At 46.6% G+C, this 26,458-nt stretch overlaps 1 protein-coding gene across 2 annotated transcripts; it reads right to left on the reverse strand.

Annotated features, from left to right (window-relative positions):
* Positions 1 to 377: 377 nt before the first annotated feature.
* On the reverse strand, positions 378 to 26,240 carry lig1 (ligase I, DNA, ATP-dependent). Of its 2 annotated transcripts, XM_039004378.1 has the most exons (27): positions 26,102 to 26,240; positions 24,235 to 24,384; positions 23,805 to 23,973; positions 18,789 to 19,110; positions 18,318 to 18,434; positions 17,708 to 18,238; positions 17,124 to 17,376; positions 16,774 to 16,857; positions 16,150 to 16,206; positions 15,907 to 15,965; positions 15,509 to 15,622; positions 15,242 to 15,408; positions 14,982 to 15,058; positions 14,398 to 14,489; positions 12,428 to 12,527; positions 12,141 to 12,226; positions 11,842 to 11,957; positions 10,401 to 10,496; positions 10,082 to 10,192; positions 7,784 to 7,855; positions 5,994 to 6,138; positions 3,834 to 3,916; positions 2,838 to 2,990; positions 2,502 to 2,555; positions 2,215 to 2,358; positions 981 to 1,073; positions 378 to 714 (listed from the first exon to the last, which is right to left on the reverse strand). In XM_039004378.1, the coding sequence occupies exons 1-27, from the start codon at positions 26,116 to 26,118 to the stop codon at positions 640 to 642; spliced, it is 3,537 nt and encodes a 1,178-aa protein (XP_038860306.1). In that variant the 5' UTR covers positions 26,119 to 26,240; the 3' UTR covers positions 378 to 639. The 2 variants fall into 2 exon arrangements, with proteins under 2 accessions (XP_038860306.1, XP_038860307.1); XM_039004379.1 differs by lacking the exons at positions 10,082 to 10,192; positions 10,401 to 10,496.
* Positions 26,241 to 26,458: the final 218 nt, after the last annotated feature.

The raw sequence follows: 26,458 nt of genomic DNA on the forward strand, positions 1-26,458 counted from the left end.
TTTGTTTACTCCTGTGGACTCTATTCAAGTCACTATGTACCGCAAATATTAAAGTGCCATTCAACTCATCTTCATTAGACTGGCTGGCACACAGGACAACAAAGGGAACAAAGTGGTATTCACTCACTGCCTGAATTATAAAACCTTAGAAGACATTAAAAGGATAAAGGGAAAACCTAGTCAGTTGTAGAGAATGCCTTCAGGCTCATACATGCTTAGAGCAAGTTAGAAAGCATACCTGCAAGTTTCAGGTAAAGCGTTAGCTAAATATGCATCGTAACAATCTGAACGATGGAAGCCACCAATAGTCTTGAGGTTCTTTATACTGCATATGTTGAGAAAAATATGTTTAGTGGCTAAAATGAGCACACACACCATATTATAAAATTGGCAAAAGCCTTTATTCACATAAATCACCATAATGTATTTGAGTCATTGACAACTGTACTTTATACTGCTGTGTATACAATCCCCCCCCGCACAAAAAAGCCTTAGGCTCAACAACAAAATGTTTAACGTCATAACATTGGCAGAGCCTTATTCAAGGTTCATCATTTAAAAAAACAATAATAATTATGTACACATTGAGATTTCCCCCGAGTCATTGGCGACTGGACGGGCAGCTGATCAGGTCAGAGGTCAGTAGTAGTCCTCAAGGTCAGCTTTGTCGCCCTGATTCTGCACAACCTGCTGCTTCCTGTATAAATCAGCAATCTAAAATAGAAAAATAGAACGACAGAAATCAGTGACTTGATTTCAGAGAGATTCTGAGGGAGACGTTAAAATACAGAGATGGCGCTGTGAAAAAAAAGCATACAAATAAATCTCCCCTTGACACCTCAAAACTCACTGGAGAAGGTCCAAGGGGCGGGACCTTGGACATTCTCCTCCAATACAGTTGAGAGGGAGGAGAGAAGAAAGGACGCGATGTGGCAACGAGACACACAACTCCAGTGTGTCACAGCAGTGTCTCAACGTACCTGTCCTCCTGAAGTGGCCTCCTCTGGCTTCTTATCATCTCTGATCCTCAGGAAGCGTGGAAACCGAAGAGAGATGCCCTTCTCTGGGTCACACTGGGAAACAGGAGAGAAAATACATGAATCATCGGCAACACTGTATTTGGATAGTCCCAAATTGTTTTGTAGACGGTCAACAACATTTCAACTAACTATGTCCGAACCATAACCCGAGCAAAAGGTTGAAGCCATTCTCTGGGTCACAAAGAGAGAAGATACGAGGACCAGAGTAAATGCATTAAAACAGACACTCTCAGTGAGTGCAGGTTTTCCCTTCCCAGTTGATGCATTACTAACCAAGCACCCGAAGACTTGACCAGTAAAGCACTTTGAGACCTGGGCTCTGTCCCAAATGGCACCCTCTTCCCTATGTAGTACACTACCCACAAGGCTCTGATCAAACGTTATACACTATATAGGAAATAGAGGCCCATTTGGGACACAACCCTGGTATAAATCACAGATTAGGGCCCGTATCGACAAAGAGCTTCAGAGTAGGAGTGCTGATATGAATAGGACTTATGGACAGCAGCACCGCTACTCATACTCTGGCCCTGAGATTTATTTCAACATTTATTTAAGTCAGTTAAGATTTTTATTTTATTTTCAATGACGGCCTACCCCAGCTAAATCCTAACCTGGATGACGCTGAGCCAATTGTGCGCCGCCCCATGGGACTCCCAATCACGGCCGGTTGTGATACAGCCTGGAATCGAACCAGGGTCTGTAGTGACGCCTCTAACACTGAGATGCAGTGCCTTAGACCGCGGCGCGGTGTGCATTGAAGTTGTGGGTAACATGGGTTCATGGTAAGTCTATTAAATAATATAAACCCCAAAGGAAAGCAACAAGAGCCACGATCTCACAAGAAATTTGGGGGAACTTTTTAAATACTCAAATCTAGAGACGTAAACAGTTTGTTGAGAATCAACAACACATCTTAGATTTGCAGAGGGGATTAATGAGGTGAAGAGTCTGTGGCGGTTGCATCCCTGTCGGTCCTCAAAGATGAAATTGCATTGAATCGAATGAATAATTTCCAAATGACATTGGTTATGTCCCAAATGGCACCCTATTCCCTATATAGCGCACTACTTTATTGGGACCTGGTCAAAAGTAGTGCACTACAAAAGGAATAGGGCCAGTCTTTATATTACTAGTATTGATGTGCCAGTGTACAAACAAGAGTGGTACTAACCAATCCCATGCCAGCCTTGTAGATCGGCGACAGCGATAGGTCGGCACACTTCACTTCCCATACTTGCACTGCATCGAGCCACAAGTCGGGCTCAGTTGATTGGTCCACACGGTAATAGGGGCGTGGCTTTGGCAAAATATGCTCCTGGAAAAGACAATGGCTTCATAGTTAATTGGATCTAAAGACTTTTGGCAGCTTTGCAACAGAAACTCTGGGCTTTGCAACAGAAACTCTGGGCTTTGCTTCACAAATGAGAATAGAACACAGCAACGGTCTCTGTATTGTACCTTTAAGAATTTATAATGTTGCTCCAAATCTTCATCCTTGAACCCTGTCCCAATCTGCAAAGACAAAAGAACCAGAAAAAGATAGTCCCCTGCGGTAACCCAGATGAGACCTTTAGCAGAGTAGAATAACACAACTGACAGAATTCCCTGTGTTAAATGCCTTTAGCCTAATTGGCCCGAGGCGCTGTCACCTTTCAAAACAGACAAACCAGCAGACAAAGAGGAAAAAAAAGTCACCTCGCAGGCAAGGCAGGCAGACAGGTACACACACACACACACACACACACACACACAGACATACAGCCCACACAAAGAAGCCCCCTCTCACACACACACCTTGCAGACTGACTGGAACTCTTCATTGTCCTCATCGTAGCAGGCGAGCAGAAAGCCTCCGTAGGTCCCTGTTCTCTTGCCCTTCCCCAGATACGCTCCGATCACACACAGATCCACCGTGTCCCCCACACCATCCAGATAATCCTTCTTCAGCTAGACAGAGAGATAGGAAGGATTTATAGAAAACGTGTAACAAGTTCTTGTGTTTGTGCACGCGTGTGTAGTGCAGGGTTCGCCAAAGAATGTTAGAGGAGCTGCGCCACCTTGTGGACTGGCTGCGCCACTATATATATATACAGTACCAGTCAAACGTTTGGACACACCTACTCATTCAAGGGTTTTTCTTTATTTTGACTATTTTCTACATTGTAGAATAATAACGAAGACATGAAAAACTAATGCTAACCCAATTTAGATGGTTTGGGATGTGTTGGACTGCAGAGTGAAGGAAAAGCAGCCAACAAGTGCTAAGCATATGTTGGGAAAGCATTCCAGGTGAATAACCCATGAAGCTGGTTGAGAGAATGCCAAGAGTGTGCAAAGCTGTCATCAAGGCAAAGGGTGGCTATATTTCAAATATATTTAGATTTGTTTAACACATTTTTGGTTACTACATGATTCCATATGTGTTATTTCATAGTTTATGTCTTCACTATTATTTTACAATGTAGAAAATAGTAAAAATAAAGAAAAACCCTTGAATGAGTAGGTGTCCAAACTTTTGACTGGTACTGTATGTATGTATGTATGTATGTATGTATGTATGTATGTAAATATTCATGCATGTATATATAAATAAAAAATGTAAATATATTTATTTTTACTTGTTATATAGAAGGCACTTTTTAGTTCTAGACAGCAGGAAATGGCTGTTAACGATGTTCAAAACTGTCAGAGTCTTAAGGGGGGGGCTGCCCCTGTCAGAGTGTCCCCCCAGCTGTACTCAGCAGCACCACCTTGTTAAATCCTGGGGAGAACCCTGTGGTGTGTCTGTACCTTGAGCCAGTTGTGAGAGCGCTTGGCGATTTCATACGTGGCATCTTTCTCCAGAGTCTTCACCATGAGTCCCTCGCAGGAGTCTGATGAACCCAGAATTACATTCAGAAACAGTGCGTCCCAAATTGTATTTAAAATGTATTTAAAAACAGGAAATGGCAACCGATTCCATATATAGTGCACTACTTTTGACGAGGGCCCATAGAAACATAACACTTAATGTTCCCCAAATGGTAGCCAATTCCCCATTGTCCTTAGATAGCGTGTCGATTCGCCATCGTCCTAAGCCAGATAGCGTGTCGGTTCGCCATCGTCCTAAGCCAGACAGCGTGTCGATTCGCCATCGTCCTAAGCCAGATAGCGTGTCGATTCGCCATCGTCCTAAGCCAGATAGCGTGTCAATTCGCCATCGTCCTAAGCCAGATAGCGTGTCAATTCGCCATCGTCCTAAGCCAGACAGCGGGTCGATTCGCCATCGTCCTAAGCCAGACAGCGGGTCGATTCGCCATCGTCCTAAGCCAGACAGCGTGTCGGTTCTGCCGGCATTGATCTGTCTCGTATCTCGCAAGGGTGATGGGATAATTCAGCTACATTGTGTCGTCTAGCATAAAAAAATATTACCTAGTTGAATTCGTCTGCTGAACACAATTTCTGCCCGAAAACAGTCTGAATGAATGTAAGCTAAAACAATACATCTTTCAATAATGTTTTTGGTGAGGAAGTCTTAGTCGCTCCATTTTACATCTAACGAAGACTTTTTGTGCATCTCCGAGCATTTCTGAAGTTTGACAATGGGCACGACAGCTAGCATAAAATGTCCAACATTAGCTTGCTGAACCAGTCCCTGAAACGATGCTGCAAACCAACCAAGCCTCTACCTAGTAACACACACACAATGTTGAATGCTTCCAACAAAAGCTAGCTAAGCAAGCTACTTTAGTAGTGCTGACGCATGATGAGTTTTCATGAATCAGCTGCTTTGCTCAGCTGACCCAACCATACAGAGTAACGTTAGCGATCGCAGGGGAAACATGCTGATCTACAAACTGATTTCCGATCACAGTCCCTCTTAACTTTGGGGCTGCAAGTATATAACTTTTGGGTAATTTAAGCTTTAAGCTTTAAAAATGTCAGTACGCCAGACAGCTAGCTAGCTTACCACGTCAGTACGCCAGACAGCTAGCTAGCTTACCACGTCAGTACGCCAGACAGCTAGCTAACTTACCACGTCAGTACGCCAGACAGCTAGCTAGCTTACCACGTCAGTACGCCAGACAGCTAGCTAGCTTACCACGTCAGAACGCCAGACAGCTAGCTAGCTAGCTTACCACGTCAGTACGACAGCTAGCTAGAACAGCTAAGCAGCTGATTAAGTCACTGCACTGGCGGAGGACATCTTTGCAAAATTTTTGCAGGAGATAGTTTGAGAAAATTAAAACAAAAGCTATTAAATCATTGTCACAACATTTGTATTACTTTAGCTTGTTATTCTGCCTGTTTCATGGAGAGTCATACAAGAGCGCATTGATATAACATTTTAGGAACCGTTTCCATTTTTGAATGGCGGATGCTCGGGAATCCCAATATTTTAGGATGAGTTCGACGTCCTACAAGACAGATTGATTGAGGGACGAGCGTTGTGTAGGTGTGACGCCATCTGACGTAAGACAACGACAATTCCCTTTCTGCCTCAAATGAGTCCTTCTGGAATGTTCTTGGTAAACCCTTCGCTGTACAGTGCACAGCTTTTTTCTCTCTCAAACTTGTATGTTTTTTTTTAAAGGAGTGGGGCAGTCCCACTCCTCACATATGTGTTTATTGTACAGGATAGAGAGAGAGAGAGAGCTAGAGAGGAAAGACAGAGGGGGCTGGATGGTGGCCTCTGCTGCAGTACTATACATGATCCAAGAGGAAGCGGCTTAGAATGCTACACCATCCCTGGCAACAACAGTGCGTGACCTTTGACCAGGGACCATAGAGAGCGCTCTGGTCTAAAGTAGTGCACTATATAGGGAATAGGGTGTCATTTAGGACATATGCTAAGACATGAATAAACAGGTCAAGGACAGAAGGAGATCACAGAAGAGTGACCTCACAAACAAACACAGCTAACAGACTGGTCACACACACGTTATAAAAAAACACACTTATCCCACAAACCTCGAACCGATTGCTCCAGGAACTCAGCGATGACATCTGTGTTGTCTGAGTCGATGGCACGGGCGAACACAAACTCTCCCTCCTTCTCCTGGAAGCTCTCCTTCAACAGAGCCCTGCGACATGACAAGGGCTTCTTCACTAGAGACTGACACACCCAGAGAGAGACCCAGAGAGAGCGAGACCAATTTAGAGACATATTTTCCACAGATCCACAAAGAATTTGAAAACAAATCAAACATTGATAAACTCCCACGTCCATTAGGCGAAATACCGCAGTGTCAAGATTTGTGGCTGTTGCCATGAGAAAAGGACAACCAGTGGGGCACAAACAATGTGAAGACACCCAGAGAGAGAGAGAGAGAAGAGAGAGACACCCAGAGAGAGAGAGAGAGAAGAGAGAGACACCCAGAGAGAGAGAGAGAGAGAGAAGAGAGAGACACCCAGAGAGAGAGAGAGAGAGAAGAGAGAGAGAGAGAAGAGAGAGAGACACCCAGAGAGAGAGAGAAGAGAGAGACACCCAGAGAGAGAGAGAAGAGAGAGACACCCAGAGAGAGAGAGAAGAGAGAGACACCCAGAGAGAGAGAGAAGAGAGAGACACCCAGAGAGAGAGAGAAGAGAGAGACACCCAGAGAGAGAGAGAAGAGAGAGACACCCAGAGAGAGAGAGAAGAGAGAGACACCCAGAGAGAGAGAGAAGAGAGAGACACCCAGAGAGAGAGAGAAGAGAGAGACACCCAGAGAGAGAGAGAAGAGAGAGACACCCAGAGAGAGAGAGAGAAGAGAGAGACACCCAGAGAGAGAGAGAAGAGAGAGACACCCAGAGAGAGAGAGAAGAGAGAGACACCCAGAGAGAGAGAGAAGAGAGAGACACCCAGAGAGAGAGAGAAGAGAGAGACACCCAGAGAGAGAGAGAAGAGAGAGACACCCAGAGAGAGAGAGAAGAGAGAGACACCCAGAGAGAGAGAGAAGAGAGAGACACCCAGAGAGAGAGAGAAGAGAGAGACACCCAGAGAGAGAGAGAAGAGAGAGACACCCAGAGAGAGAGAGAAGAGAGAGACACCCAGAGAGAGAGAGAAGAGAGAGACACCCAGAGAGAGAGAGAAGAGAGAGACACCCAGAGAGAGAGAGAGACACCCAGAGAGAGAGAGAGACACCCAGAGAGAGAGAGAGACACCCAGAGAGAGAGAGAGACACCCAGAGAGAGAGAGAGACACCCAGAGAGAGAGAGAGACACCCAGAGAGAGAGAGAGACACCCAGAGAGAGAGAGAGACACCCAGAGAGAGAGAGAGACACCCAGAGAGAGAGAGAGAAGAGAGAGACACCCAGAGAGAGAGAGAAGAGAGAGACACCCAGAGAGAGAGAGAGGAGAGAGACACCCAGAGAGAGAGAGAGCGGAGAGACACCCAGAGAGAGAGAGAAGAGAGAGAAGAGAGACACCCAGAGAGAGAAGAGAGACACCCAGAGAGAGAGAGAGGAGAGAGACACCCAGACAGAGAGAGAAGAGAGAGACACCCAGACAGAGAGAGAAGAGAGAGACACCCAGAGAGAGAGAGAAGAGAGAGACACCCAGAGAGAGAGAGAGGAGAGAAGAGACACACAGACAGAGAGAGGAGAGAAGAGACACCCAGAGAGAGAGAGGAGAGAAGAGACACCCAGAGAGGCACCCTATTCTCTACATAGTGCACTACTCTGGACCAGAAACCTACGGGCCCTGGTCAAAACTAGTGCACTAAATAGGAAAAAGTGTCCATGTCTAACCGACCTTATAATTCCTATTCTCATCCACTCACCTCTCCATTGAGATACAGGAGGTCGAAGGCGTACACACACACCTGGACCTTGATATCAGCTGCAGCCACATCCTACAGAATACACAGTACAGGTCATTGATATCAGCCACATCCTACAGAATATACAGTATAGGTCATTGATATCAGCCACATCCTACAGAATATACAGTACAGGTCATTGATATCAGCCACATCCTACAGAATATACAGTACAGGTCATTGATATCAGCCACATCCTACAGAATATACAGTACAGGTCATTGATATCAGCCACATCCTACAGAATATACAGTACAGGTCATTGATATCAGCCATCAGCCACATCCTACAGAATACACAGTACAGGTCATTGATATCCGCCACATCCTACAGAATACACAGTACAGGTCATTGATATCAGCCACATCCTACAGAATACACAGTACAGGTCATTGATATCCGCCACATCCTACAGAATACACAGTACAGGTCATTGATATCAGCCACATCCTACAGAATATACAGTACAGGTCATTGATATCAGCCACATCCTACAGAATACACAGTACAGGTCATTGATATCAGCCACATCCTACAGAATACACAGTACATGTCATTGATACCAGCCACATCCTACAGAATATACAGTACAGGTCATTGATATCAGCCACATCCTACAGAATACACAGTACAGGTCATTGATATCAGCCACATCCTACAGAATACACAGTACAGGTCATTGATATCAGCCATCAGCCACATCCTACAGAATACACAGTACAGGTCATTGATATCAGCCACATCCTACAGAATACACAGTACAGGTCATTGATATCAGCCACATCCTACAGAATACACAGTACAGGTCATTGATATCAGCTATCAGCCACATCCTACAGAATACACAGTACAGGTCATTGATTTCAGCTATCAGCCACATCCTACAGAATATACAGTACAGGTCATTGATTTCAGCTATCAGCCACATCCTACAGAATACACAGTACAGGTCATTGATATCAGCCACATCCTACAGAATACACAGTACAGGTCATTGATATCAGCCACATCCTACAGAATACACAGTACAGGTCATTGATATCAGCCACATCCTACAGAATACACAGTACAGGTCATTGATATCAGCCACATCCTACAGAATACACAGTACAGGTCATTGATATCCGCCACATCCTACAGAATACACAGTACAGGTCATTGATATCCGCCACATCCTACAGAATACACAGTACAGGTCATTGATATCAGCCACATCCTACAGAATACACAGTACAGGTCATTGATATCAGCCACATCCTACAGAATACACAGTACAGGTCATTGATATCAGCCACATCCTACAGAATACACAGTACAGGTCATTGATATCAGCCACATCCTACAGAATACACAGTACAGGTCATTGATATCAGCCACATCCTACAGAATACACAGTACAGGTCATTGATATCAGCTATCAGCCACAACCTACAGAATATACAGTACAGGTCATTGATATCAGCTATCAGCCACATCCTACAGAATACACAGTACAGGTCATTGATATCAGCTATCAGCCACATCCTACAGAATATACAGTACAGGTCATTGATATCAGCCACATCCTACAGAATACACAGTACAGGTCATTGATATCAGCCACATCCTACAGAATACACAGTACAGGTCATTGATATCAGCCACATCCTACAGAATACACAGTACAGGTCATTGATATCAGCCACATCCTACAGAATACACAGTACAGGTCATTGATATCAGCCACATCCTACAGAATACACAGTACAGGTCATTGATATCAGCTATCAGCCACAACCTACAGAATATACAGTACAGGTCATTGATATCAGCTATCAGCCACATCCTACAGAATACACAGTACAGGTCATTGATATCAGCTATCAGCCACATCCTACAGAATATACAGTACAGGTCATTGATACCAGCCACATCCTACAGAATATACAGCACAGGTCACTTAACACCGATCCCACCCATCTAACCCCCCACCCAGTAAAAGATGATTCCAACCTAGATCTTTTGGTCCCTGTACTCAGTATATTGTGACAGTGAGAGGGCTCGACAGCCCCTCAGCGCTATGCCGATGGGAGGTAGCCCAACTCCCGGCAGGTCAAACCAGACAGGTCAGTCCACTTCTTGACCAGAGCCTGGTAGGAAAAAGATCTACGACCACTGAGGAAACGGCCACCTGGGCTAATCAGCCATCCAGCTGTAATGACAATGACTAGAGAAACCATGGTTACTCAGTAAGAGGACCACTCATTTCTTTCCTGTCACCTTTCTCTTCCGTGTGGTGAGAACCTGGAATGGTTGGATCTGCTTCTTCTCTCTGTCCCAAGCTACTGCCTCAGAGTCCAACACACAGGAAATCACAGACTCATTCTTTACCTAAGAGAGACACAGCGAGAGAGCGACAGAGACAGGTAATAGTGTTATCATGCAGTGTGCTTATGTCCATGATAAAGGGGCTAAAATGATCTCAGATTGTATCTGAAATTGCACCCTATTCTCTATGTAGTGTACTCTGGACAAAAGTAGTGCACTATATAGGGAATAGGTTGTCATTTGGGATGAGTGTTGAGAGGGTCATTGTTACCGTAGGAATGCGGGAGATGATGTCAGGATATTTGGTGGTATTATCCTCCTGGTTGCGACTGAAAATACGCACTTCCCCGTTCTCCAAGATATGGATCTGCACAATACAATTATCAATAGTTGAACCATTCAACCAACAACAGGCAGTGAGTTTCCTGTTGTATGTAGAGCAGAGCTGTGTGGCTCAGTTGGTGGAGTTTAACACTTTAAAAACACCAAAACAGTGGGTTCGATTCCCGCAGGGGCCACTCATAAGAAAATGGACACACTACTTCCCATTGCTTTGAATAGGCATCTGCCGACTGTCATAATACATGTTATATTAGACAGAAATATGCAGGGTCAACCTGTAAAGATGGAACACAAGCACTGCGAGCCAGCTGTATGTTAGAGCGCCATCTGGTGGCCCTTTCAGGAGTCAGACAGCAGCTTAATGGCCAAGAGGACAACACGTTACAGGGCTCCCTACAGCCTCCACCTGGGAGGGCCTCACAGGGCTCCCTACAGCCTCCACCTGGGAGGGCCTCACAGGGCTCCCTACAGCCTCCACCTGGGAGGGCCTCACAGGGCTCCCTACAGCCTCCACCTGGGAGGGCCTCACAGGGCTCCCTACAGCCTCCACCTGGGAGGGCCTCACAGGGCTCCCTACAGCCTCCACCTGGGAGGGCCTCACAGGGCTCCCTACAGCCTCCACCTGGGAGGGCCTCACAGGGCTCCCTACAGCCTCCACCTGGGAGGGCCTCACAGGGCTCTACAGCCTCCACCTGGGAGGGCCGTCACAGGGCTCTCTACAGCCTCCACCTGGGAGGGCCGTCACAGGGCTCCCTACAGCCTCCACCTGGGAGGGCCTCACAGGGCTCCCTACAGCCTCCACCTGGGAGGGCCTCACAGGGCTCTACAGCCTCCACCTGGGAGGGCCTCACAGGGCTCCCTACAGCCTCCACCTGGGAGGGCCTCACAGGGCTCTACAGCCTCCACCTGGGAGGGCCTCACCGGGCTCTCTACAGCCTCCACCTGGGAGGGCCTCACAGGGCTCTACAGCCTCCACCTGGGAGGGCCTCACAGGGCTCTACAGCCTCCACCTGGGAGGGCCTCACCGGGCTCTACAGCCTCCACCTGGGAGGGCCTCACCGGGCTCTCTACAGCCTCCACCTGAGAGGGCCTCACAGGGCTCTACAGCCTCCACCTGGGAGGGCCGTCACAGGGCTCTCTACAGCCTCCACCTGGGAGGGCCGTCACAGGGCTCTCTACAGCCTCCACCTGGGAGGGCCGTCACAGGGCTTTCTACAGCCTCCACTCAGTAGGGCCTCACAACCTGAGGCACAATAGCACCATGTCTGCTTCCTAACCAGGACACACACACAGATATAACAAACATGTAGCTGACACATGTATAGGACAGACAAAAGTGAGCAACCACACACACACACACACACACCTACCTGTGCTCGTTCTCCATCATACTTGTACTCGCAGGTGAAGGCGGCTTCATCAAATCTCTTCATCACCTCCCCTACACCTTTGGTGGGGTGAGCCAGCATGGGCCTCAACGGTACACCTGAGGAACAGGGGTCAGAAATACCACACGGAAACAATGCACCCTCCCACACCAACAACCCCGATGGTCAGTACCTCATCATCTACTCAGAAAAGGTTGACATTTACCCTCCCGCTTGAAGTACTTTGGGATTCTTCATGTAATGAAAAGCGCTATAAAAATGTAATAAATGATTCTTATTGCCTGGAGTGAGTTTGCAGTGGTTGGGGAGCTCATCAATCCCCTCCTTCAGAATGACTGGGATGATGACATCATAGTTGGGCATCTCACTGGACGGGACAGAATAAATCCATTAAGAAAATCTCATTCACACAGGCTTTGTCCCAAATGGCACTACAATTCCCTACATAGTGTACTACATTGTGCAGAAGCCTACGAGCCCTGGTCAAAAGTAGTGCACTATATAGGGAATAGGGGTCCGTTTGGGTAAGGAACACACTGACTACAGCCGTATTTAGCAGGTTTAGTACCAGTAAGTCTGTTTGAGGACAAGGCTCTTCTCTTCTATCCAAGCTTTCTGTTTTTCTGCACTCATTCCTTTCCCCGCGTCAACCACCGCCGGAGGGAAGTCTGGAACACACACACTAACGTCTCAGTTGCATCAAAGGCAGACATTAATATTGTATGTAGAGGTTATGTTGTGAACCAACATGGTAATGTCTGGGGGGCACTGTTGTGAAAAAGCTTTGACGGTGTTATGGTAATGTCTGGGGGGGGGGGGGGGGGGGGCACTGTTGTGAAAACGCTTTGACGATGTTGTGGTAATGTCTGGGGGGGGGGGGCACTGTTGTGAAAACGCTTTGACGATGTTGTGGTAATGTCTGGGGGGGGAGCACTGTTGTGAAAACGCTTTGACGATGTTGTGGTAATGTCTGGGGGGGGGGGGGGGGCACTGCTGTGAAAAAGCTTTGACGGTGTTATGGTAATGTCTGGGGGGGGGGGGCACTGTTGTGAAAACGCTTTGACGATGTTGTGGTAATGTCTGGGGGGGGGGGGGGGGGGGGGGCACTGTTGTGAAAACGCTTTGACGATGTTATGGTAATGTCGGGGGGGGCACTGTTGTGAAAACGCTTTGACGATGTTGTGGTAATGTCTGGGGGGGGGGGGCACTGTTGTGAAAACGCTTTGACGATGTTGTGGTAATGTCTGGGGGGGGAGCACTGTTGTGAAAACGCTTTGACGATGTTGTGGTAATGTCTGGGGGGGGGGGCACTGCTGTGAAAAAGCTTTGACGGTGTTATGGTAATGTCTGGGGGGGGGGGCACTGTTGTGAAAACGCTTTGACGATGTTGTGGTAATGTCTGGGGGGGGGGGGGGGGGCACTGTTGTGAAAACGCTTTGACGATGTTATGGTAATGTCGGGGGGGGCACTGTTGTGAAAACGCTTTGACGATGTTATGGTAATGTCTGGGGGGGGGGGGCACTGTTGTGAAAACGCTTTGACGATGTTATGGTAATGTCTGGGGGGGGGGGGGGCACTGTTGTGAAAAAGCTTTGACGATGTTATGGTAATGTCTGGGGGGGGGGGGGGGGGCACTGTTGTGAAAACGCGTTGACGATGTTGTGGTAATGTCTGGGGGGGGGGGGCACTGTTGTGAAAACGCTTTGACGATGTTGTGGTAATGTCTGGGGGGGGGGGCACTGTTGTGAAAAAGCTTTGACGGTGTTGTGGTAATGTCTGGGGGGGGGGGCACTGTTGTGAAAAAGCTTTGACGGTGTTATGGTAATGTCTGGGGGGGGGGGCACTGTTGTGAAAACGCTTTGACGGTGTTATGGTAATGTCTGGGGGGGGGGGCACTGTTGTGAAAAAGCTTTGACGGTGTTGTGGTAATGTCTGGGGGGGGGGCACTGTTGTGAAAAAGCTTTGACGGTGTTGTGGTAATGTCTGGGGGGGGCACTGTTGTGAAAACGCTTTGACGATGTTGTGGTAATGTCTGGGGGGGGGGGGGGGCACTGTTGTGAAAAAGCTTTGACGGTGTTATGGTAATGTCGGGGGGGGGGGGCACTGTCGTGAAAACGCTTTGACGGTGTTATGGTAATGTCGGGGGGGGGGGGGCACTGTTGTGAAAACGCTTTGACGAGGTTGTGGTAATGTCTGGGGGGGGGGCACTGTTGTGAAAACGCTTTGATGGTGTTGTGGTAATGTCGGGGGGGGGACGGGACTGTTGTGAAAACGCTTTGACGATGTTGTGGTAATGTCGGGGGGGGGGGGGACCTGTTGTGAAAACGCTTTGACGATGTTGTGGTAATGTCTGGGGGGGGGGGGCACTGTTGTGAAAAAGCTTTGAGGATGTTGTGGTAATGTCTGGGGGGGGGCACTGTTGTGAAAACGCTTTGACGATGTTATGGTAATGTGATAGTATTTTGAAAACGTGATATAATTGGGAGGTAATGTTGTTTAAACATTGTGAAAATGTTGTAATGACGTTGGCTGGCTAACCTTGTCCTGGAGGAGTCAGACACACAGCCTGACTCAGGGCAGAGAGTACACTCTGTTCAGCCAAGCCAATCCTCAGCTTCCCTGCCAGCGACCTGTCGACCAATCAACCAATCAATACAGACATGCATTGATGATGTCCTGCTTTTTGTCTGATGCTGTACATGTACTGGTGTTGTACGTAGCAGCTGGTAAACAAACAGTTATAAAGTACTATAGAATTACACATAACTTAATAGTCACAGAGATCCTATCTTATTTGAATGCATTACGGTACCGACCAGCGGGGTGAAGACTTGTGAATGTGCAGGCAGACAGGAGTGATAATAAGTTCAGCTTGACTAATGAAGCAAGACAACATGCTCAACTATATCCTGTGTAAACCAATAACAGGTGACCGGAAGATACAACAACAAAATAATAATGGATCACATATAAAATGAACAAAGGCTAGAACTCAGTGAGTGCAGAAAGACAGGTCAATAAGGCTCCGGTCAAAAGTATTGCATTACATAGAGCACAGGCTGCCATTTAGGAGACATCCTCAGTTTGACCAGTAGTATAGTGAAGGAAGTGGAAACCATTACCTGACAATGTATCTGGCTTCAGAGAAACGACAGGCTACAAAGAGACCTTTGATGATGTCGATCTTCTTATTCATGGCCTAAAGGCAGGGGGGTAGAGAGAGAGAGAAAATAATTAATTCCTTTTAATCAAATTCTAGACGGATTAATAATAAATTCATCATCCTATTCCCAGGACAGAGAACTGTTTAAAAAAACAATCAGTGAATTTGTCAAAACGATTTGAGAGTTTTACGGTGTTAAACTCTCACACACACACTCACAGAATTTCCACTCATGTTCCCGATGTCTTTCAGTTTGTTGAACACACCCCCCGCAATCAGATTGGCTGGCTGGAACATAATTCTCTGGTTGTTACGGGAACTCTCAGCCACCAACCCCAAGTCCCCCTTCTCTGCAGCCTCCGCCTTGATTTTGTCCAACTGTCGCCCTGGCAACAAGAACAAAGATGTGAGAGAGTTCTACGCCCAAAAGCAAAGGAAGATAAATAACAACAACACAGAGAGAGCGTGTGTGTGTGTGTGTCTCACCAGTAGCTTGGGCGACAGCCTTCATCAGAACAGTGTCTCCCACTCCCAGCTCCAGCCCCATGTAAGCAGGACCCAGCTGATTGAGACACAGGTAGACGCAGCACAGCAGGTCCTCTGAGCAAGAACAACAACAGAGACAAACACTCAGCACACTAACTGCAGCACACTAGTCCCTAATATAGCGCACTACTTTTGACGAGGGCCCATAGGGAATCGGGTGGCATTTGGGACATATCCAGGGTATTTCACAGTGTTCCTTTACAGATAGTGCCGTAGGGGTCTGGTCAAAAGTAGTGCACTAAATAGAGAATATTAGAAAGCCATTTGGGATGTTGGCATCCTGCACCTGGGCTCCACATGTACACACCGTAGGGAAAAACTAATAAAAGCTATTTTACCTGGAGAGAGGACGATAACAGAGCGTAGAAGATTAGATAATGTTTCAATGTTCCTCAATCTAGAAACAAAAGAAAGAAAGAAATGCAATTAGTATGTAAAACAATATAAAAGGGAAAATTACACTACAATAAAACACAGGCTGTCCCAAACGGCACCCCATTACCTAGATAGTGCACTACATAGGGAGCCATTTGGGATGCACTAACCAGTTACGACTTGGGAGGTCTATTGAAATCTCTTACCTGCCAGAATCTTCCTCAATCTTTTCAAAGGTGCGTGCAACAGCCAAATACGGGACCCTGTGAAAGAGAAAATTAGACAAAACATTGAATACAACTCCGTTGAGAGACTTATTTACAGTGCATATGTCCAGTGTAGGTTGTTCAGGGTGGAAATCATTAGTGCACATCGCAGCAAAATCGTTTTGGAACAGGAAATTAAAACAAGCGTTTCTTATTGGACAAGTTCAGGTAGTCCCTCTCCGTTTCAGCCCATTTGCTTTCGTTTGGTGCCTAGTGAATAGGACCCAGGTTGAGGTATACGGCTGAGTCGTGTGGCTAGAGCTGAGCAATGTGGACAAAAATCCACATTGACTGAATTTTAGCTCGATAACGATACATTAATCAAATGAAAAAGCACCAGTTACTTTATTTGGACCTTTAAAATACTCCTACAAATGTTTATATTCTTAATTTTCTCATTAGCAATAGGCTATATTAGGCTTATTTAACTCCTAGTAAAAGCAACTTGTCGTTAATATCGATGTCAGTAAAATATATATATTTTTTTAAATGGTTGGGTTGGTCAGTGTGGATAATGTCCAGTTATCGTCCCAGCTCTAGCTGTGTTAAGGGGGTTGGACGTACCTCTGTCCCCGGCTCCAGCAGGCGTGGTCTACAGGGTGATAGTTGGGTCTGGACGGGTCATACTGGGCCTGGGCAGTCTTCTCTCTGGGGGTCAAAGACACTCAGATTAATACAGTATACTGCACTATTCAACTCACTGGAGAAAACATGAATGTACACATGTACAGCTACTCCTTCAAAGAGATATACTTAGAGTGACAGTTTTAAAAGCAATGGATTGTTGTAATTATTGGCTAGAGGGAGATTCCACCATTGACCAAAGCACCAATTTTGGGAAAAGAGTGGAGAATGGGATGAAGCCATGGTGTAAAGTTAACATATTTTCATAACCATCTGTGATTCTCTCTTACCCTTTCTTGTCTTTAACGTTCTCCGGGGTACGGGACACCGTCGCCTCTTCCTTTATACACTCCCCGCTCTTCTCCTTTCCGTCTCCCTCGCTCTTCTCCTTTCCGTCTCCCTCGCTCTTCTCCTTTCCGTCTCCCTCGCTCTTCTTCTTTCCGTCTCCCTCGCTCTTCTCCTTTCCGTCTCCCTCGCTCTTCTCCTTTCCGTCTCCCTCGCTCTTCTCTGGTCTCTCCATCTTTACAGCAGCCTTCCTGGGAGCTAGATAACAGAGAAGAAACCAACATTCAGACTTGGAGTTTGGAGCATACGGTTTGTCAAACAAGCTTTTTCAAGTATAAAGTACAAAGGATGTTACATGTCCTTGTTCCACTGCCATCTCTGCAGTTTACAAGTCTCTTACACTCCTTCAGATTTCTTCAAAACCTCCCAAAACAAAATGTAGGTTAAATCCCAAATGGCACCCTATTCCGTGCCACTTGAGAAGCAATGTTACACTCCTTCAGGTTTCTTCTAAACAAACTGCAGAATGCAAAGTCATTCATAGAGATGTTCCTGTGCAAGGCAGGAAATAAATGGGGAAAAATCTCACCAAAGAAACTGCTGATGGTGGGGGCTTTCTTGGCTTGGGGGCTTTCTGACACTTTCTCTTCTTTCATGTCTTTCTCCTCCTTCCTTTCATTTTTAGGACTTCCTTTTTCTTTCTCATCCTTTACCGCCTTTTGACCCTTAGGGCTTCTCTCTTTAGCCTTTTGACCCTTAGGACTTCTCTCTTTAGGACTTCTCTCTTTAGGACTTCTCTCTTTAGGACTTCTCTCTTTAGGACTTCTCTCTTTAGGACTTCTCTCTTTAGGACTTCTCTCTTTAGGACTTCTCTCTTTAGGACTTCTCTCTTTAGGACTTCTCTCTTTAGCCTTTTGACCCTTAGGGCTTCTCTCTTTAGCCTTTTCACTTTTTCCTTTTTCCTCCTCAGCCGCGGTCTCTTTCACATCAAGTGCTTTCTCCTTCTCTCCATCTTTGGTCTTCTCTTCATCCGTCTCTTTCTCCTCCGGGTTGTTCTGCACCACCCCAGGCTTCTCCACACTGTTCTCTCCTCCCACGTCCATCGCTTCCTCTTCATTCTCTACAGAGAAAAAGAGAAATGGAGTGATGCAACAGAAGAGAGAAGGGGTAGGAACACTTGTAATGGAGGAAACCCTTACCGGTGCTGTCCTGTGTCTCCTCAACCTTTGCTCTTTTATTCTGCTGTCCTTGTTCTTCCTCCTCCTTTTCACTGCCACTCCGGCTGTCCAGCTTTCTCTTTGGGAACTGCTTCCTTGCTACAGAGATGATAGAAACACAACTAGTTAGAGATGCACCACTACTCTACAGAGAAGATAGAAACAACTAGAGATGCATCATTGCTGAACACATTTTTGAGGCATTGATCAAATTGATGTAGTTCTTAGAAATATATTTATTCTGTTCATTAAAAAAAAAAAAAAAAAAACTTGTGGAAGTATTTTCTCTTTGTTATCATTGAATAATTCCCCACGCACCTGCAACAAGTAACCCCAGATATGGAAATGCTTTTTCCTATTTTCAGACATATTTAAACATATTCAACATTAAAAACAGACAACTTTGTTAACAGTGTGTTAGTAGATGTTGGACTTGTACAGCTAGAGACCGACCGGTGCGGCGTTTGGGTATTCCGGAAGGTGAGATGGAAGTGGGGGTGTCAGGGGTTCCAGGGGTGGGGGAGGCAGCTGGGGTCACTGGAGTGGCGGATGAGGTCACTGGAGTGGCGGATGAGGTCACTGGAGAGGCGGATGAGGTCACTGGAGAGGCGGATGAGGTCACTGGAGAGGCGGATGTGGTCACTGGAGAGGCGGATGAGGTCACTGGAGAGGCGGATGTGGTCACTGGAGAGGCGGATGTGGTCACTGGAGAGGCGGATGTGGTCACTGGAGAGGCGGGGGACAGGGGGGTGGTAACAGCCTTGAATACTTCATCCTGTGAGGGAGAGACAAAGTTCAGATCTATATACACAGAGAGGGTCACAAACGGCCACTATTTCCTAGATTTGTATTTGTTTACCCAGGTCTCATTTAGGTCAAATCTGTTTTTCAAGAGCGACCTGGTCAAGACTGCACTGTATTGGGAATATGATGCCATTTGGAATGCATAGTCAGTCGCATCTTTATATACACACACCCTTCTTTGGCTTTACAGTTGTTTCAAATGGTAAAGACCAGAGTAGGGTTGGCTGGTAACCAAACGTTCATACAGTCATGCTGTTCCTGTACAGGGGTAGACAGTATTACCAGCAGCGCACGCAAGGGGCTCTAAAAAACAAAATGTGTTATTGTTTTGACGCACAAAACTAATTTAGGCAGCAGGGACCTTGATCCAGGAGGTCCTTGATAGTCTATGCAGGGTTCGGTATAGGTTCAAAACAATTCAAGTCGCATTTCGCTTCGCTCCACAGGTAGTATTACATTTCATTTCATTTCATTACAGTACAACGGTTTGATTTGTTTGATCTTAGCACTTTTTTTCTTAGCTAGCTACATAGCCGTCTTTGTATCAAAGATAATTGTGTAGTTTAGATTATTATCGAATCTTCTAACGTTGTCAACACTGCTAGCTAGCCAGCTAGCCAACTTCTACCGAAACAGTACAACGGAATGATTTGATTAGTGTAGTGTTAGCTAGCTACATAGTTGTCTTTGCTGTCTTTGTATCTAAGATAATTGTGTAGTTTAGAGTAATTATCTAGCCAGTTAGAGGTTACCTAGCCAGCTCCACTTTCAAACAAAGTCAGCTAGCCAGCTATTTTCGCCGTCCTAACGTTGTCAACACTGCTAGCTAGCCAGCTAGCCAACTTCTACCGAAACATTACAACGGAACGATTTGCTTAGTGTAGTGTTAGCTGGCTACATAGTTGTCTTTGCTGTCTTTGTATCTAAGATAATTGTGTAGTTTAGAGTAATTATCTAGCCAGTTATTGAGGTTACCTAGCCAGCTCCACTTTCAAACAAAGTCAGCTAGCCAGCTATTTTCGCCGTCCTAACGTTGTCAACACTGCTAGCTAGCCAGCTAGCCAACTTCTACCGAAACATTACAACGGAACGATTTGATTAGTGTAGTGTTAGCTAGCTACATAGTTGTCTTTGCTGTCTTTGTATCTAAGATAATTGTGTAGTTTAGAGTAATTATCTAGCCAGTTATCGAGGTTACCTAGCCAGTTATCGAGGCTACCTAGCCAGCAACACGTTCAAACAAAGTCAACAACGCAGCCACTGCTAGCTAGCCTACTTCACCAGCCAGCAGTACTGTATCATTTTAATCATTTTAGTCAATAAGATTAACTTATTGAACATTCGAGACGTGTAGTCCACTTGTCATTCCAATCTCCTTTGCATTAGCGTAGCCTCTTCTGTAGCCTGTTAACTATGTGTCTGTCTATCCCTGTTCTCTCCTCTCTGCACAGACCATACAAACGCTTCACACCGCGTGGCCGCTGCCACTCTAACCTGGTGGTCCCAGCGCGCACGACCCACGTGGAGTTCCAGGTCTCCGGCAGCCTCTGGAACTGCCGATCTGCGGCCAACAAGGCAGAGTTCATCCCAGCCTATGCTTCCCTCCAGTCCCTCGACTTCTTGGCACTGACGGAAACATGGATTACCACAGATAACACTGCTACTCCTACTGCTCTCTCCTCGTCTGCCCACGTGTTCTCGCACACCCCGAGAGCTTCTGGTCAGCGGGGTGGTGGCACTGGGATCCTCATCTCTCCCAAGTGGACATTCTCTCTTTCTCCCCTGACCCATCTGTCTATCGCCTCCTTTGAATTCCATGCTGTCACAGTTACCAGCCCTTTCAAGCTTAACATCCTTATCATTTATCGCCCTCCAGGTTCCCTTGGAGAGTTCATCAATGAGCTTGACGCCTTGATAAGTTCCTTTCCTGAGGATGGCTCACCTCTCACAGTTCTGGGTGACTTTAACCTCCCCACGTCTACCTTTGACTCATTCCTCTCTGCCTCCTTCTTTCCACTCCTCTCCTCTTTTGACCTCACCCTCTCACCTCCCCCCCCTACTCACAAGGCAGGCAATACGCTTGACCTCATCTTTACTAGATGCTGTTCTTCCACTAATCTCATTGCAACTCCCCTCCAAGTCTCCGACCACTACCTTGTATCCTTTTCCCTCTCGCTCTCATCCAACACTTCCCACTCTGCCCCTACTCGGATGGTATCGCGCCGTCCCAACCTTCGCTCTCTCTCCCCCGCTACTCTCTCCTCTTCCATCCTATCATCTCTTCCCTCTGCTCAAACCTTCTCCAACCTATCTCCTGATTCTGCCTCCTCAACCCTCCTCTCCTCCCTTTCTGCATCCTTTGACTCTCTATGTCCCCTATCCTCCAGGCCGGCTCGGTCCTCCCCTCCTGCTCCGTGGCTCGACGACTCATTGCGAGCTCACAGAACAGGGCTCCGGGCAGCCGAGCGGAAATGGAGGAGAACTCGCCTCCCTGCGGACCTGGCATCCTTTCACTCCCTCCTCTCTACATTTTCCTCTTCTGTCTCTGCTGCTAAAGCCACTTTCTACCACTCTAAATTCCAAGCATCTGCCTCTAACCCTAGGAAGCTCTTTGCCACCTTCTCCTCCTTCCTGAATCCTCCTCCCCCCCCTCCTCCCTCTCTGCGGATGACTTCGTCAACCATTTTGAAAAGAAGGTCGACGACATCCGATCCTCGTTTGCTAAGTCAAACGACACCGCTGGTTCTGCTCACACTGCCCTACCCTGTGCTTTGACCTCTTTCTCCCCTCTCTCTCCAGATGAAATCTCGCGTCTTGTGACGGCCGGCCGCCCAACAACCTGCCCGCTTGACCCTATACCCTCCTCTCTTCTCCAGACCATTTCCGGAGACCTTCTCCCTTACCTCACCCATCAACTCATCCTTGACCGCTGGCTACGTCCCTTCCGTCTTCAAGAGAGCGAGAGTTGCACCCCTTCTGAAAAAACCTACACTCGATCCCTCCGATGTCAACAACTACAGACCAGTATCCCTTCTTTCTTTTCTCTCCAAAACTCTTGAACGTGCCGTCCTTGGCCAGCTCTCCTGCTATCTCTCTCAGAATGACCTTCTTGATCCAAATCAGTCAGGTTTCAAGACTAGTCATTCAACTGAGACTGCTCTTCTCTGTGTCACGGAGGCGCTCCGCACTGCTAAAGCTAACTCTCTCTCCTCTGCTCTCATCCTTCTAGACCTATCGGCTGCCTTTGATACTGTGAAGCATCAGATCCTCCTCTCCACCCTCTCCGAGTTGGGCATCTCCGGCGCGGCCCACGCTTGGATCGCGTCCTACCTGACAGGTCGCTCCTACCAGGTGGCGTGGCGAGAATCTGTCTCCGCACCACGTGCTCTCACCACTGGTGTCCCCCAGGGCTCTGTTCTAGGCCCTCTCCTATTCTTGCTATACACCAAGTCACTTGGCTCTGTCATATCCTCACATGGTCTCTCCTATCATTGCTATGCAGACGACACACAATTAATCTTCTCCTTTCCCCCTTCTGATAACCAGGTGGCGAATCGCATCTCTGCATGTCTGGCAGACATATCAGTGTGGATGACGGATCACCCCCTCAAGCTGAACCTCGGCAAGACGGAGCTGCTCTTCCTCCCGGGGAAGGACTGCCCGTTCCATGATCTCGCCATCACGGTTGACAACTCCATTGTGTCCTCCTCCCAGAGCGCTAAGAACCTTGGCGTGATCCTGGACAACACCCTGTCGTTCTCAACTAACATCAAGGCGGTGGCCCGTTCCTGTAGGTTCATGCTCTACAACATTCGCAGAGTACGACCCTGCCTCACACAGGAAGCGGCGCAGGTCCTAATCCAGGCACTTGTCATCTCCCGTCTGGATTACTGCAACTCGCTGTTGGCTGGGCTCCCTGCCTGTGCCATTAAACCCCTACAACTCATCCAGAACGCCGCAGCCCGTCTGGTGTTCAACCTTCCCAAGTTCTCTCAAGTCACCCCGCTCCTCCGCTCTCTCCACTGGCTTCCAGTTGAAGCTCGCATCCGCTACAAGACCATGGTGCTTGCCTACGGAGCTGTGAGGGGAACGGCACCTCCGTACCTTCAGGCTCTGATCAGGCCCTACACCCAAACAAGGGCACTGCGTTCATCCACCTCTGGCCTGCTCGCCTCCCTACCTCTGAGGAAGTACAGTTCCCGCTCAGCCCAGTCAAAACTGTTCGCTGCTCTGGCACCCCAATGGTGGAACAAACTCCCTCACGACGCCAGGTCAGCGGAGTCAATCACCACCTTCCGGAGACACCTGAAACCCCACCTCTTTAAGGAATACCTAGGATAGGATAAAGTAATCCTTCTAACCCCCCCCCCCCTAAAAGATTTAGATGCACTATTGTAAAGTGGTTGTTCCACTGGATATCATAAGGTGAATGCACCAATTTGTAAGTCGCTCTGGATAAGAGCGTCTGCTAAATGACTTAAATGTAAATGTAACCTAGAAGCTTGATCTTGCAACCTAGCCACTTAGCTAGAGAGTTAGCAAACCAAACGCATAGCTGGGGCACTGAACTGGAGATAATATATTTGCCATATGGGATGGATCCAATGTCCTGATTAGAGCTTGTTTACGTAGAGGAGGATATGAGGTGGGAAATGTAAAACCTACCTTGGGTTGCACAGCCTTGTCCTCTTGCTCCTGTTCTATTCCGGCTGGAGCCTCATCATCATCATCATCACTGTCCAAGATCTGACGACTGCGTTTAGTGAACTTCTTTACTGGCGAATCAGGCTCTTCATGGACCCCATTCTGAACTTTGAGAGGCCTTTTGACTGGTCTAGCAAGGATGGAAAATAAAAATACATTATAGAGAGACACTGCAAATACCTACTCTCATATCGGTCATTCTACATTCTGTTCGCTTTCGCCGTTGCTGATTGCTTTGCTATTCAGGCAAGTACTCTACCACAAACTTCAAACGTAATCTGTTTCCTGTATAGACAACTACACCCAGGGCCATGTGTTTAACTTAAATATATGGCTCTGGCTACACCCGTGAAAACCCTGCCACCCTCACCCCCTGGCCTTAAACACTTACTCTGGCTTGTCTTTCACCGGCTTGTCTTTCACCGGCTTGTCTTTCACCGGCTTGTCTTTCACCGGCTTGTCTTTCACCGGCTTGTCTTTCACCGGTCCATCACTTTCTTTGCTCTCCTTCTCTTTGCCCGTTTTGGGCTGAAAGAAAGATCTTTAGGGCAGAAGAAAATGTAACAGAAGTCAGAAAGAAAACATATGTAGCTACTGTAAAGGTAAAAAATATATTATGCATGACACAAACACGCTGTTGAGTCTCATGATTCGCTTTATATTAAGGCAGGTGTCAAGTAGAATTTTGAGACAGGCACTAACGTTATATGATATTATAAACTGGGTGGTTTGAGCCCTGATAGCTGATTGGCTGACAGCCGTGGTATATCAGACCGTATACCACGGGTATGACAAAACACTTATTTTTACAGCTCTAATTACATTGGTAACCAGTTTATAATAGCAATAAGGCACCTCAGGGGTTTGTGATATAGGGTCAATATACCAGGGCTAAGGGCTGTGTCCAGGCACTTTGCATAAGAACAGCCCTTAGCGTTGCGTCGTGCCTAACAACAGCCCTTAGAGGTTGTATATTGGCCATATACCACACCCCCTCGAGCGGTATTGCTTAATTATACAACGGATGGGTCTAATCCTGAATGCTGATTGGTTAAAAGTGCATTCCAGCCAGTGTCTATTCCACAAGTTACCACCAGCTAAATCTATGACATTAAAATGCCCATTTACTCTGTTCATCCAACTGCACAATCCACTGTCTCATCAGCCCAGCCAGGCAAAATATACACTTGATCTCCACTTTAAAAAGTATCTAGACATTATCTCGCATTTCTTTCTGACCAACATTTAGTTTTCAACAGCGGAGATGTGTATAAACCATACTGTCTGGCTTAATGACATTTGCAACAAAAAAATCAATATTCAAATTCTATCTCCAGCTGTCCCATAGTAATGAACGTGTCGGGACGAGACAGACTGCGTTTCTCAGCCAGTCTAAATCATGAATCAGCTGGCATCATTTAATATATATATATATATATATACACACACACACACACATACAAAGGAATTTCAATTTAAAAAGGTACAACGAAACGAAGTACAGCTAGTTTTCCATATTTAAAGCTTCCGTGTTTGAAGTGATTGTGCTAGCTGTGTTGTTGGCTAGCTCCTCTGAACAACAGTGTCCTGACGAGTGAGCACATTTTCTATGCCAGGCGAAATCGCCCCTCATTAGCTTACTGTTATGTACGTATCCAAATAAATGTCACTAGAAAACAACCTAAATGCAGCTGTTATTCTTTTTTACGTTACTTTAAGTTAGCTGTAGTTGGCTAGTTAGCGATAAGAACGTTGCCAGCCAGTATGGCAATGGAACATTTAGAACAGAAGACTGGGTCGCGTCCATAGATACAGAACCAAAAAAACAACTGAACGACTGAGTCGCGTTATATTAATCAAAATAACGTTAATGAAAATATGTCAATCATTATTTTTAATATGTTGGTAACCCGTTGTATAAAAGTGATAATGCCGTCTTAGCCGGTGGTTGGAGGATATATTGGCACGGGTGTAACGTTAGTTAGGCCCAAGACGAAGTAATTTTCACCTAATTATCAACACAAAGCCCAAGGAGTTTGACCTCGTGTGTGTTGTTCACATCTTTGCAACCACAAATAAGCCAACTAGCTAGTTTCAATGTACCTCAAGCCAGTTAGCTAGATGATGGCAAGGAACTCATTTTGCTAGTGTAGCTAACTAACGTTACCTAGCACAAAAGCAAACAGGCTGAGTTAGCCAACCTAGCTAGGTAACATTACTTGACTAGTGTTGCAGAGACCAATGCTGACTTTACTTACGATATGCTTCGCTGCATGCTGTCTTGTAGTTTTCTGATGTGGTAAATTACTGGTTATACACTACAATTAAACTTCGTGTTTAGCTAACAACAAAAGGACATTACCCGCGCAGAAATGCGATTGTAACGTTCCGCGCCAAAACAACGTCAGACGTTTCTGCAAGGGAGGGAATCATGTTGCCAGTGTGGTGTCGAGGTAACGGCATTTGCGATACTGCCACCTGCTGGAGTGGAATATATTATATAGCAGCAGTATGGCTCTGATCGTGATGATGTTTCACATGAGTCTCAGGCCTATGTTTTGATAACATCATTGAGCACAAAATGGAAATGTGCCTTTTGTCATGCAAAGCAAATT

Source organism: Salvelinus namaycush, chromosome 11 (genome assembly GCF_016432855.1).
Source record: "Salvelinus namaycush isolate Seneca chromosome 11, SaNama_1.0, whole genome shotgun sequence".
In the NCBI taxonomy this organism is placed as follows: Eukaryota; Metazoa; Chordata; class Actinopteri; order Salmoniformes; family Salmonidae; genus Salvelinus; species Salvelinus namaycush.

Bases quoted from the DNA above. Each gene is read 5' to 3' on its own strand.
- lig1 (XM_039004378.1), bottom strand. The intron at 16,207-16,773 runs GTACGTCCAACC...TCTCTTTCACAG, and splicing joins TGCTGGAGCCGGGGACAGAG to GGTCCCGTATTTGGCTGTTG. The intron at 1,074-2,214 runs GTTAGTACCACT...CCTGTTTCCCAG, and splicing joins ACAAGGCTGGCATGGGATTG to TGTGACCCAGAGAAGGGCAT.